Below are 14,451 nucleotides of genomic sequence, written 5' to 3'. Positions count from 1 at the left end.
GGTTGCCAAGGGGAGAGAAAGAATACTGGGAGTAAGATTTGATTCCACATGAAGAAATACTTTCTAATATTCAGTGAGGTCCTCAAATAAAACGCATATAGGGAAATTCCCCAGCCAACGGTCTCAACAGTGGGAGAGGAACACATGAAAAGGAGTGTGTATCATATGGTCTTTCAAAGCAGGGGCTTTGTTGTCATCTAGAATGGTGTTCACACCATTTTGATTTACCTGCTTTGGGACCTGGGGGAATTTACTCACTGCTTTCCAAGTTCCAAGTCCTGTTTCTAAATGAGAAAAATTGTCCTCATCTCTCAAGACTTTTCTAAGGTTTAGACAGGATTGTGACTGAAGAGTATTGAGCACAGCCCTAGGAGGACAAGGGTGTGCTTAATGGTAAACATTATCATTGGAGGTTCAGGCCCTGGAATGGCTGTGATCTCAAGTTAACTAGAAAGCCACCTAAAACCAGAAGCAGCATGAGGTGCACTTTTGATCATGTTATCTGGCAGCCTAAAGTTTAAGAGACCAAGCTTTAATCTCAACAAAGCAGGCAATCAGATAAAGTGAAAACAGATAGACCCTTAAGCAACTAAATAATCAGAAACAAAATTGTATGTAGATAATGAGTTTGCTTCCAGGGGAAATAACATCAGGCAGTGAAAGATAAAACTTAGAGAACATTTTAGATGTCTTAAAACTTATTAATGCCCCTGTGTAAATCCCTCTCTTACATATGTTCAATCTTTAAATTTTAACATCATTTGTTAATTATGTTAAGAATTCTGGCAAGAATTCTCCTTCCCAGGGAAATGTAATACCCATCACCTACCATTTAATACTGGAATTGTGAGCCAGGAAGACATTTTCATGCATGGTTAAGTTTTTTCACCAGCTCAGTGTTACAATAATCTAAAAACTGATTTCTTGATTGTTAAACTATCCTGTGATACACATGCAAATTCCAAATCTTGCCATTGCCCACATCGTTAGAAGAATTCAAATGCCTTTCCGCCTACCTACTGCCTGCTGAAAACATGATCTCTCTGGAATGCAGAGACCAATTTGGTAGAATGTTCATATTTAATGAAATTATGAAACGTGAATTTGATGCACTTTTTAGGAGAAAAAATATTGTGTCCTTAAGCAACATTTCTCAAGTGTTTCAGTTTGGAGTATATGGTGTGAAATTTTAAGAGTCATGAAAAGTTTAGTCTAAAACCCCAACTTGTTGGGCATTGTTCCATATTGATGTCAAAAAAAAAATGCTTGGTACCTGATTTTAGACACTATGGGTAACACAGACTGGAAACATTCAATTCCCATTAATGTACTTTATGCCAAACATTTTCCTTGACCACTTTAAGCTGTTAATCTTGATTTTTCCCTACCCTCTTCCTACAACATTCTTTAGAAATTCTCGTTGGCAATTAAATATCCCAAGTTCATAACTATTTAATGGCCACTGACTATTGCATGCCTTTTAGATATGCTAAGTTCAGGACATCAGACCAGTCAGACTAGTCAACTTCTATTTTCCTGAAGTCCTCTGATTAGTTTCCAAAAATATCTTATCCTGAATGTGTCAAAAAGACTAGATGGGCTTGGTGCTACCCAGGCCCCTGAAATGGATTTATATTTGTGTTGATTTAAGCCTCAGTACTTGTTAAAAAAAAAAAAAGGTACATGAAACCTTCTTGCAAAAATTCTTGAGTAGATTCCCAGACATAAAATCATCCATCCACGCTGTCTCCATGACACTATCCTACCCCTATTATGCAAAGTAGTCCATGTTGAATACCAAAGCATATTCCTATCCAAACATTTTTATAGTGGAGGAATGTTCCCTCCCATATACTAGCTACTTTTTTCAATCATTATAGATGCATACCTTGGAAAATAAATCTGCAGCCACTTCATAACTACCTGAAATCTGATTTTGATTTTGAGTTCTCCAAAATCCAGAGAAACCTGTTGTCCTGGTAAAAAACAGAGGTAACCCTCTTCACTGCTTCATCATATACATCTTCAATCTCTCCCATAATGTAAATAACTTACTTCTATTGATTTGATCTCTGAATTCACTTTGTCATATCCCTATGGGCTTAAATGTCAGTGTTCAGTTATCTCTTATCCAGACTATTAGAACAGCCTCTGGACTATGCACCCTGCCTTTACTTCTGCCTTTTCTAATCCCTTCCTCACCTTGTAGCCAGAAAGACCTTTATGAAATGCAAATTAAGTATATAACTTCCCTGATTAAAACCTTCAATAACTTCCCTTAATTTTAAAATAAAACTAAACAAGATTTTGCATGCCTTTTCCAGCCTTATCAAACACCACTTTTTCTTTTATACACTATATCCAAGCCACATTGAATTTTTATCCTTGCCTTCAGTGTACCACTTACCTTCTTAGAGCACCTTACCACACCTACCACACCTTCTCTGCCTCTATACCTCGAGTCCAAGTCAGGGCAAAGTATGTCTCATGTAATCCCAAAGCACCCTGTATTTTTTCTATTTCAGCACTCAACTCGCTGCTTTTCCACTCACTTGTCTGCTCACAGCTCTTCCTATAAAAGAGTGTCTCTTCGCTCCCCATTGAATCTCCTAGCACAGTGCCAGCACATGAGTAAATAAATACTGTGGAATGAGTGATTGAATAATGAATGACTCTTGCCCATCAGATCACCATAGCCATGCATTCTTTACATTGGGTGCCCAGAAAATGTTAAAAGTTGTTCATGAAGTGTGTTAACATTTACATTTGCACTTTAGAGGCTGTATTTAAAATGGTTGCAAAGAAAATGTTCTTAACCTTCAGCTGACTCCATACATGAATAGCTGAACATTCATATATAAGTAACACGAAGTAAGTAATATTAAGCAACATGCACCTTGGAAGAAAATTCCTACAAAATGTGCCCAGTGTCGATTGGAAGCCAAGACACTTAAAAGGCTCTACATCTACGAGAACAGGAATGTGGCGTTCCAAATGTGCTGGAGAAATGCCTTCCTGTCAGCAGTCTTTCTCAGTTCACCGCTGGCTGGCAACGGGTCTCAGGAGGCTTTCTAGTAGTCATAAAAGCAGTCATTGAAAAGATTTAGGTTAGACACATCAAATTTCTCATGTTTATAACAAGAAAATTGAGTTATCCTTCCCAAATGAGAGGAAATGCACCATCTGGGACAATATATGGTTTCATTTAAAAAAAAAGACATGGATAGACATCATAAGTGTTTGGTCAACTATTGAATAAAGAAAAAATAAGGAGTTTAACATTATCTCCATTCTCTTCCCATGAAGCCCAAATGAACAAAATCAGCATTTTTCATCATTCCTGAGTCATAAATTATTGTGGGCAAATAGTTTATTGGCTGTTTCAAGGATGGATTAATCTATTCTCCATTCATTCATTGCAGTTATGCTTTCTGATACTTTACTCCTGCTGTGACTTGGTAACTAGTATTTTTCTCTTTCCCAGAAAAGTCTAGGAAGCCTTATTCTCTTAGCTCTGCAGATATTTACAGACACCAAACAAATGAAATGGCCCATATTATCAACATAGTGAAATTATATTACACTTTTTCAGCTTTAAGTTGTTCAGTACATATCCATCATTGTCTTTTCACTGTACCTCACCTGCCTTGCCATCACTGTATACTGTCTATGAAGACTGCTATCTCAAGCACCATGCTTCAGTTAGCTGTTCATACCTGTTGCTCTGCAGGTGCAGGTGTCTGACTTCTCTTCACCTGGCCTAAAGGGATGGCACTCCTAACCCAGTGGTTGCCTATTCCCCAGTCAACTTCACTGGCAGTCTAAACTCCATCAACTGATAGGGCCATCTTTCTAAAATGCACCTCTGACCCTGCTCCAAGACCTCTATAGTCTCTCTAATTACTTTTGTATGAAGAAATGATCAGTCTCTTCTCAAACTCCTCAAAAGTATGGCTAACACATTATACTCTTTTGTTCCTGGTGATTTTGTTCATGTGTTACTTTACCTACTATAACAGCCAAGCCTGCCCCTTCCTGAGCATCTATCTCAAATGTTCCTCCCTCAAGGAGCCTTTTCATGATTTTGCCAACAGGGATTATCACTTCTTTCTTTGATTTCTCCATGGCATTTTTCTGTACCTCATTTATTACATCAATCTTATGCAGCAGTGTATTACACTGAATTATATACTTAGTGTTTTCTTTCCTGTGTTGTTTTTTTTATGGTTTTGTTTATATTTTAAAGACAAAGATTCTGTTATCAGTGGATCTTATCCTCTCATGGAGGGACCTCATCCTTTTTAAAATCAATTTGTTCAATTGACTTGAATTCAAGGAATATCTTACAAATTTTACTCCATGTGTGAGTCTTGCAATTTCATTCTTTTAGGGATAATTCTTATTCTAAGAAACTAGTGTGGTTTGTGGTTTAGAGTCATGGTTTAAGCTGCCCTTAGAAGAATGAAAAACAGCTGGTGTCCAAGGAGCTCTGGAAATTTGTCAATAAACTAATTGTGGAACAGAGGCCAAGAGTAAAGAAGTTTGACTTGCATATCTTAAGCCCTATCAATATTTTTTTTAAAAAAAGATACTATGTTTAGAAAATAAAAATTTTCAATATGTGGTTTTTTTTACTAAAATCTGGCCAAATATCCAAAGAAAATATTATACAACTATAACATGAATGTCAACACTCAGAGTTCAAATTGCTTCTACTTTATTTTGTCAAGGGTACACTGATATAACCAAGTACTTAAAAGATGATAAAATCATTTAATTTTAAGGGGCTTTTTTAAAATTTAGGAAAAACCTTTTATTTAAACTTCAGGTTCATGTGATAAAATATCATATGTGATGAGAATACTTTCATTAAAATATGTAATACCAAAATTGATGCTACTTATAAACATGTAACAATTCATAGACATTTCAACTAAAGTCATCAAACAAATGTTGATCACTGCTATACTCAAGAATTTGCTTAAAACATGGAGATATGAAGGTGAATAAACATGGCCTGAAAGCTTAAAACTAGAAAGTTTGCAAGATCTATACAAATAAGCGTAGACTGAGTTCAATTTTGATGACAGCAGAATAACAGACATGAATGGTTATTTAAAGAAGTTAAAAGAAGGAGAAATCAAATATAGTTGTGAGGGTAATATATATATATATATATAAAAGACACAGCATTCTAAGACTTGAAGGGCAGAGCTGTAGATCATGGAATAACCTAAGGAGGAGATACAGGGAGAGAGGCAGCATGGGAAAAAGGTTCAGAGAAAAAAGTTGTGGGTAAAAGGGACCCAAATCAGGCCACACAGTTAAAGAAAGCCCTGGGCTGGGGCACCTGTGTGGCTTCATTGGGTAAGTGTCTGACTCTGGATTTTGACTCAGGTCATGATCTCACGGTTGGTGAGTTTGAGCCCTGGGTTGGGCTCCCCACTGGCAGTGTGGAACCTGCTTGGGATTCTCTCTCTCTCTCTCTCTCTCTCTCTCTCGCTCGCTCTCTCTCGCTCTCTCCCCTCACAGTCCCTCCCCATCTTGCACATATGCGCACTCTCTCTCCCAAAGTAAATAAAAAAGAAAAGAAAAAGCCCTGAGCTGAATACCCTCTTCTATGAGGCTCCCATGGCTGCTATCACTCACTGATGAGGATAATGGTGGTCCTAGTGAGCTAAGAATCCTAAATTTTTGAGGTACCTAGTAGAGGTTAGGAACTAAACTCACTTTCAGACTGCTCACAATCTAAATCAATGTTGAACATATTAAAATGAAGGTAGTAGTGTTAAATTGAGATCTGTATTTTTCACCTGGCCCAGAGATTAGTCACTTAACAGTTTCTGCTCCCAACTCCAAGCTGCCAATTACATTGTACTTCCCTCAGTGTTTCTCTGAGTCTTCACGAGGGATCCACATGAATATTTCAATGGTTCAATTTAGTCAAACCATCCTTCTAACCCACAATTTCATTAAATTGAGAATATTTTTTTTTCTAACTGAACTAATCAATTTTGTCCTACCTCAGGGCCTTCTCCTTGGCTCTTCCTTCCACCTGGGAAGCTCTTCCCTCACCTATCAGTGTGCCTGACTCCCTTACTTCTTCCAGCCCTTCCCTGGCCACCCTATTCAATTTCACAACCTGCCTACAACCTGCTTTATTTCTCTCCTCAAACTTATCACCTTCTAATGTACCATATAGTTTATTTATTTATCTTCTTTTTTCTCTGGTTTTCCACCCAGGGGAACCAGATACATTTTATTCATGAATGTACCCCAGTGTTTACAATAGTGCCTGACATAGAATAAATGCTCAATAAATATTAATTAAATAAATACATGGGCAAATTAAGTGTATGCAGTATTTACATGACAATTTGAGACAGTCATTTTATTTTATAGGATTTATTGTGCTAATTACTGCTTCTCATTAACTTGACTAAGTGAAAGAGGATTTATAAAGCATCCATCTACTGATACAACCAGCACTGTATCTGGGTCTTACAAAACAAATCATATTATAGCTCCCATATTAGAGAAATATTAATAGAAAAGAATATGCATATTATAGGATTTCAGGTGGTATTTTTAAAGGAGGAAAGATATCCTGACACCTCTAGGAGTTTCCCCCAATGGAACATAAAAACCTAGCAAATGAAAAGAGGCTTCCTAACACAGGCATCAGCTTTGAAATTACATAGATTTAAATTCTAGCTCTATTAATACCATTCACTATCAATACCACCTTGGCCTACTCATTAACTTTTCTAGGTCGAATTGATTTTATTTGTAAAAATAAAGATCACAATCTTAACCTCATAGGGAGAATGTGAGCTATCAAATGAGATCATCTACAAAAACAATTAGCCAACTCGTTGGCATGTAGAAAAAAAAAAAAAAACGCATTCGGAATGAATTAATTCTTGACCAGCGGGGGAAAATATAACCAGAAAAATGTGTCTTTTTTTCAACCATTTATAATGTGTTGTACCCCAATGTTACTCATGATGAGCCCTCTGCCTTCACTATCATTAAAATAGTGAATTGTATTATATATTGGTTGGTTATTATCTATATTATTATTTTTTTATTCAAAATTTTTTAATGTTTATTTGTTTTTGAGAGAGAAAGAGAGAGACAGAGCATGAGTAGAGGAGGGGACAGAGAGGGAGACACAGAATCAGAGGAAGGCCCCAGGCTCTGAGCTGTCAGCACACAGCCCGACGTGGGGCTCGAACTCAAGAACCATGAGACCATGACCTGAGCCGAAGTTACAAGCTTAACTGACTGAGCTACCCAGGTGCCCCGGTTATTATCTACATGATTATTCCCATTTTAAAAATAAGGAAATTGAGTCTCACACACATTGTGTAACTTGCAGGAAGTCACAAAGTAGGCAGCAGAGTTAGGGTTTGAACTCAGAGGATCTTGCCTCTAAAGCACTTCAGTGGCCTTGGTCCTACTTTGGTCTGCATAGCCATGTGATTGGCAGAGGAAATCTTTCCTAAACTCACAGTCTACATACTAAGCTTTTCTGATCTCACGTAGAATCTCATGCACACTGCTCTCACAATTTATGCTAAATAAAAAAACGTATTTGTTCTTTTTGCTACATCGGTGTATCACCTTCTAGAAAGTGCTAATGTTTATTGAAGTCTATTTCACTCTAGGCTCTGGTCTAATTGCTCAACCCCTCAACTCATACCTTCCTGATAACAACCCAAAGTGGCAGATACTACATGTATCCTCATATTAAAGGTGATGAAAATGCAATAACAAATTCATGCATGTTATATTTCAGGACTGAGGTGTGAACCTAAGCATTTAGATTCCAAAGCCCATATTCTTAGTCATGAGACTATATTGCCATTCATAACACCAGAACTGATTATATCCTCTTTTCCTCTTCCTTTAAAAAATCCTAAGAAACTGCATTTTCAGGGAGTCTAAATTGTACTTCTATGAACTATGACTCTCTTATATTTGGCAAGTCTTTATTTTTCCTGTAACTGACATCTACAATTAGTCAAACTTAAAAAGCTTGTTTAAATAAAAGGTAAATTTAGAATCTGATAGAAATACTAAATTTTTGGGTGAGCACTTATAAAAGGTTTTTTGTGGTACCACCCCCACCGTCGACCCCAACTGAGAAATACCAGACTGGTGATCCTCATTGCCTTAAACAGTCTCCAAGCTGTGCTCTCAGAAGGTGCTGAACTTTAAACCATAACCTTGCATAATTCGAAACAAAAAATAAAGTAACTTTAAAGAGACATCTATCCTTTCAATACCAACTCAAGGGTTTTGTTTTGTTTTTTACTTCCTAAGCAGGATGATTTAAACACAGCGTGCCTATTTTTAAAAGAGCAAAGAATGTGTTCATGGCAAGTTGGAACAGTGTGCAAGTGTGCTGGCTTCACTGTTATCTGAACAACAAGGCACTAAATCACAAAGAGGAAAAAGTCAGCATGTTCTCTGAAAATACAAATAGATCCGTGTCAGGAAGAGCTTTGTCCAAGAAAGGGAAAAGACACCTACCCAGAGGACAAATCATGGACACAAAACCTGTAATTTAAAAAAGTTAGTTTCAAGAAATGTTTGAGCTTATAAATAAGATTGTTAGATAAACAAAGCACAGAAAAATCCCATTTGAGTCTTCTTTAAAAAGTGCACCTTTCAAATGTGGTCAGTCAACATACCCCGCTCTTTAGCTTTGTTTCTTATATAAGACCTGATTCATTAGTGGTTATGGGACTCACAAAAGAAAATGAGAACTGCCCCCCCCCCCCACCTACCTCCTTTAATTCCATGATGGAACAAAACTTAAGCTGACTATGCACATAAGAACCTAAGTTAAAATGTGTACAGGGCTCCATATCCCTTTACACGTAACCACTGTTTAGATTCTTCAACGAACAATCGAAATACAGCGTCCTCACCCAGAACTTAAAGGAAACAAACTCCTCTTACCATATATTCCATGTTCGCAGCTGGTGGGAACACTTTCCCCCGAACTTGATTATGGTAATCAAGAATGGCGATCATGTCATTCTGCGAAATGTAGCGCTTCCGCCTGGCTTTAGGGATATCCGCAGAATCTAGTTGTGCTTTTAGTGCTGCTTCAATATCAGTGAAATTATTGGTTGGCGGGGATGAGTCAGTGGAATTGAGTAAGACGACTGCACTTGCTTCACAGAGAAGGGAGAACAGGAGTGCGCTGCTGACTGCAGAGATTGCTATCATTTTGAGGGGTGGAGAAGAGGCCACCGAGTTTGCTTTAAAGCAGAAAGATAGAGTTAGGGTCTATGAAAAGAAAAAAAAAGGGGGGGGGGGGTCCAGTGGGTATGAATTTACAAAGCCATCACTTGGGAGCATTTATTTGATTTTCTCTGAAAAATTCAAACAAATGTTGAACTCAAGCCTAGGAAACAACCTATATAGTAGTCGTTATACATTTTACTTGGTGTTATGAGTCAGATACCTAAGAGAAACTGCCTATAGCTAGAGAAAAATAAACAGTGTGACTACAAACCCTACAATAAATGTGAACCGCTTGCCCCAAATGCCTGTACCACATAATGCATTACTGCACATATTCAGAGGGAACTCTTTAGGAATTGAGATTACTCTTGAGAGTGAGAAGGAAAAATGCATCACAGTTAACAACAGAGAATGTGCTGATAATGTGTCCCAGACATATATGGACACCAAGTGATAGAATACATACCAAAAAAGTTATAATAAGCCAATCTCATTTCTAAAAAATAAAAATAAAAATGTGAGCTAGTATAAAATCAATGCATGCAAAATAAACTTGTCGAGCTAAAGAGCTTACCTCTGCACAATGCCAAAATGAATATACTGTTCTTCCAAAAATTTAAAGTTCTTTGCTAGGTTGTAGCATGAACTCTTGTAAGAGTGTGTCTTATTACAAACTCAGAGAGCAAAACTCTGCAAGGTTTGAATGCTGCTGGCTGCAGGAGCAGCTAACAGCTTTTATATGTCACAGTCTGCAACTTCCAGAAAGGGCAGTCTTTCTTAGGGTCTCTCCTAGCCAAAATCAAAGGGGAGGGGTTTGGGATAGAAAAAACAGTGATTGGGTGGCAACCTTTTTATGTGGGTGGTGAGGAAATTGAGTCACACCCACAGCTTACAAAGTAGAAACCATAAAAGACAAACCCCTTTTTCTCTGGGCTTCTACCTTTTCTGTGAGTGGTTAATTTTCCTCATTTAATGCTTTCTAGTTCCTGGTTCCCATAAAAAAGGAGAGAAAAAAAAATAAAAGAAGACTGAGTTCTTGAAAACAGAGACGGCTGAGTAACAAGCAGTACATTTTTTTTTTTAAGACAGTAAATGACATGGGAGCTGAAAAGAGCAAGCTGATATTAAATCAAGAGATCAGCTCACATCATTAATCTGGGTGGCCACAAATATGATTCAAGAGGAATGCCAGGCAGATCAGTAGTAGCCAAACTATAGCATATGATATTAGGATAATAGATGCTCAAGTGGTTGTACTTTCTGTCTCCATGTGGCTTTATTCTTCCAGTTTATGTATTTATTCTCTCCCTTTGTTTTGTTTCACCCTCTCTCCCCTTTTTCTTTCCCCAAAGAGTGAGGCAGCAAATTGCCTGCCTTTTACCTGCCTTATATATAATGCAAATAGAGAAGCTCCTAACAAAATGACAGCAGCCAAGATCACATCTGTTTCAGGTTTAAAAACATATAGTTGAAATCTAAGCAGAGTGGGGTTCAGCCTCTCAGGAAGCATAGTGGAGGGCATAGCACAGAAGCAATGAAGAATTTAACAGCAGCAACTGGCTGACAACAGTTAGAAGTTCCTTCTCAGAAAGATGGCATTGGAGCAAAAGCCGTGTCCAGCAAGACAAGTGCCAAGAATGTGAATGTTAGGGCAATCTGCAATGGAAGGACCCTCAAAAATGCCATGTGTCATGGTATCACTAGTAAAATATGGACAATTCATAGTCAGTGGCAACAGGAATCCTGGAAAATACACACTATTCAGTTTAGGAACTTACTTAACCTGCACTGACTTGTCCAGTTTGCCAATGTGATTGTCTTCTGCATATTTCGGCAGGAAGAGTACTATGTGAATTTACAGTCATCAGAAATGATGGTCATGTGGTTAGAAACACACCGGACTGGGAGCCAAGTTTCCTGGGCTATATTCCCAGTTGGGTCTTCAGCAGTATGTGTGGCCTGATGCATATTGTTTAACTCTTCATTGGTGCAGCCAAAAATGGGAGGAAAAAAGGTACATATCCTATGGCGAGATTGACGTCATCAAATTCCTGAAGAGAACAGTAAGGCATTTGAAGCCAGAAGTTTCTCTGAATTTCAAAGTACGGTGATGAGATGCAGTCTTAAATGTTAACATGTATCAAAGTTCAAGTTTCACTATATTTTAGCAAGTATTGAGCTCCTACCTAAAGTGAAGTCATTTAGGAGAGCTTAAGGTGCAATGCTGAAAGCTGTAAACAGAAATTAATTAACACTGTAGAATTTAAAAGGCAAGAATATATAAGCACAGGAGGTAAGCAGGAATAATAACAAAAATTAGAGTAGCTTGAGACAATGCATGTGGCTGCTCACAGTTACAGATATCCAACAAATGGAGCTGTCCAGCTAGTGTCTTACCCCTTCAGAAGGTACTCATGCATGGCACCTTGAATGAATCTCAAAGATACAGTGTTAAGGATTCCTGAACTAAATAGGAAGTTGGGCAACATACTCTCTGGGGCCATCCATTCAAAGATCCTAGGACTTTTGAGACTTTAGTGCTAGCACTGATTAACCTATACCTTTCAATATATCTCATATAGCTGTCCAGCATATATAGGACTAAAGGACTCTATTGCCCAAGGAGCAGATGAGCCTTTCTTCAGGATGGCTGAGCTGTTGCTTAGAATCTCATAAAAATCAACCATTGCCTTCAAGGTTACCTCTCTGTCATGTACACAAAAAGGTACTATCTCTTGAAGTTTGACTTGACAGGCTTCCATGGAGATCAAAATGCATTCCTTAAGAAATGTGTCTGAACCATAAATGGGTTTTCTCTAAGAGGAAGTACAGGGATAGAGGAGGAGAAAGAGAGAGAAGGAATTTCTGAGTTGGACCTAAATGGGAGGTGACCTCTTAGAGTCCAATTACATGAGGACAGAGCTGATAGTTGCTCAATCCTGAGACCCTGAGGCATGTCGATGATTTCAGATGTCTTTCAACACACATGGATTATATTGTGGAATTTCAGACTATTAAGGAAACCCACAAGGCTATGGAACCATAAAAGAAAAGACCTGTGGGAGGAGAGTTAGAAATTCTGCTTCCAAGCAGACGTTATTGCCAGGAGTATTTGAAATGCTTTGGAAGTAATTTTAATTTTAAAATACTTGCAAAATTAAGAGGCATACATCCAAGTTGCCAATAAGAGAACTATTAATGAACAACTAACAATGAGGTGGTTCTTTATGAGATCTCTCCTTGAAAAAGACCACTAACGTGTTGAGAGACCTTTAGGAGAATCCTTGCCAACAGCGACAGAAATGGAATGTAGCTACATTCCTGAAAAACACAAAAACACACATATAATGTATACAATTAGTAGCAATTTTTGTCTGTCTTGAAACCTGTGAGAAAATGATTGTGACTTTTGAAGTGAAATAAGATACAAATATCCCAGAATGGCACACCTGCTTAATCAAAGGCACTCCGTGTGTGTCTGTCTATGTGTGTCTTTGTGTCTGTGTGTCTGTACAAATGTATGCGTGGCTTTGGTCTAAATCCTTTCTAATCAAAATTTGTTCCATGGACTAATAACATAGATATTGCAGGGAGCCTTAAGAAATGCAGAATTTCAGACCCTCATCCCCTGAATCAGATTGCATTTTATTAGGATTCTCTGATGATTCATATGCGTTTTAAAGGCTTGAGAAGTACTATCTAAATCACCTTTTTTTCAGAGACCCAACTATATGCCTATTAAATAAGACATTGTAAAAATCCATTCCTCTAGTAACATGGGGAGAATCAAAGACAATATAGGTGTACACAAGTATCTTTGAAATGGGGAACACAAGTCAACTTCTACTTTCTAAGGAAGAAAGGTCACTGGGAAAGGTACCTGCATATAGTATCTCCCAAAGAAAGTACTTAGTAGTGGTCAGAGCCTTTTAAGATTGTTATATAAACCTTATTTGTAATTTAATTCATATTAATTTATCACAGATGGTTGAAACAATGGAATGCAGCTTACATTAAAGTGCTTTGTAAATTGTGACATGCTATATAAATAGAAAGTATAATTGTATTCTGTCACCCCCAGGACAGAAGTCCAAATCATCCTTTGTGCCTCACTCTTTCTCACCTTGCTTCATACATACACTAACTTTGTAAAACATGTGCATATATTTTTAATTGAGCATCACTGACACACAGTGTTACATTTGTTTCAGGTGTACAATTAGTGATTTGCCATATTTATACATTTTGCTACATTCACCACAAGTGTAGTTCCCATCTGTCCCATTACATTATCACTCTTACAATATCACTATATTCCTTAGCTGTGACTTTTATTCCCGTGATTTATTCATTCCATAACTAGAAGCCTGTATCTCCCACTCTCCATCACCCAAACCCTTACCCCATCACCCTTGGCCACCATCAGTTGTAGATTTTATCTCTGGAATATCTCACCAATCCACTCGCTTTTAAATATCATTTTTATGACTACTTTTTTTCATTTCTCTACTGTTCAATTTTATTTCTTTAGTCAGTGGTTTTTATTTTAATACAGTTTATTAACATTCAGTGTTATATTAGTTTCAGATGTACAATATAGTGTTTCAACACTTCCATACATCACCTGGTGATCATCATGACCGCAGGACTCCTTAGTTTCCACACCTGTTTAATCCACCCCCCTGCCTCCTCACATCTGGTAATCACCAGTTTGTTCTCTATAGTTAAGAGTCTGTTTCTTGGTTTGTCTCTCTCTCTCTCTCTGTCTCTCTCTCTCTCTCTCTGTCTCTCTCTCTCCAAATCATTATTATGATTTCTTAAAGTTAATCCCATTATCTTTTCCTAGGATTTTCCAGTGTCTCTCCTCTCATTCAGCAGGCACGTTGTTTTTGGTTACCTTCTTAAAAAGCAAATAGAATAATGTCACTCATGTACATGTAACTCTCTGTTGGCTGCCCATTGGCCATAGAGTCAAGTTCAATTACTTTCACCTGCCTTGCAAGGGCCTTGAGAATATAAATCAATTTACTTTGTAAACCTTACTTGCTGAAACTATTCCTTTCTATTTCTGTACCCCAGCTTTATACCCCAACTACAATTAACCACTTTCTTTTTCCTGTTAGAATCAATAAGTTCACAAGCCCATGCGTGTTCATTATTTAGGTAGGGTAACAGCCTTCTTGTCTTGGA

The 14,451-nt window shown here is 37.7% G+C and overlaps 1 protein-coding gene across 1 annotated transcript in view; it reads right to left on the bottom strand.

Annotated features, from left to right (window-relative positions):
- Positions 1–9,946, bottom strand: part of PI15 (peptidase inhibitor 15) — a 31,382-nt gene extending 21,436 nt beyond the window's left edge. Inside the window, exons 1-2 of the mRNA XM_047842884.1 lie at positions 9,836–9,946; positions 8,971–9,275 (exon numbers count right to left, since the gene is read on the bottom strand). Coding sequence (XP_047698840.1) covers positions 8,971–9,243 — 273 coding nt within the window. The 5' untranslated portion in view covers positions 9,244–9,275; positions 9,836–9,946. The remainder of the gene's footprint in view (positions 1–8,970; positions 9,276–9,835) is intronic.
- Positions 9,947–14,451: the final 4,505 nt, after the last annotated feature.

This window comes from Prionailurus viverrinus, chromosome F2 (assembly GCF_022837055.1).
Source record: "Prionailurus viverrinus isolate Anna chromosome F2, UM_Priviv_1.0, whole genome shotgun sequence".
NCBI classification, from domain to species: Eukaryota; Metazoa; Chordata; class Mammalia; order Carnivora; family Felidae; genus Prionailurus; species Prionailurus viverrinus.
This window is presented reverse-complemented; position numbering and strand designations above follow the sequence as displayed.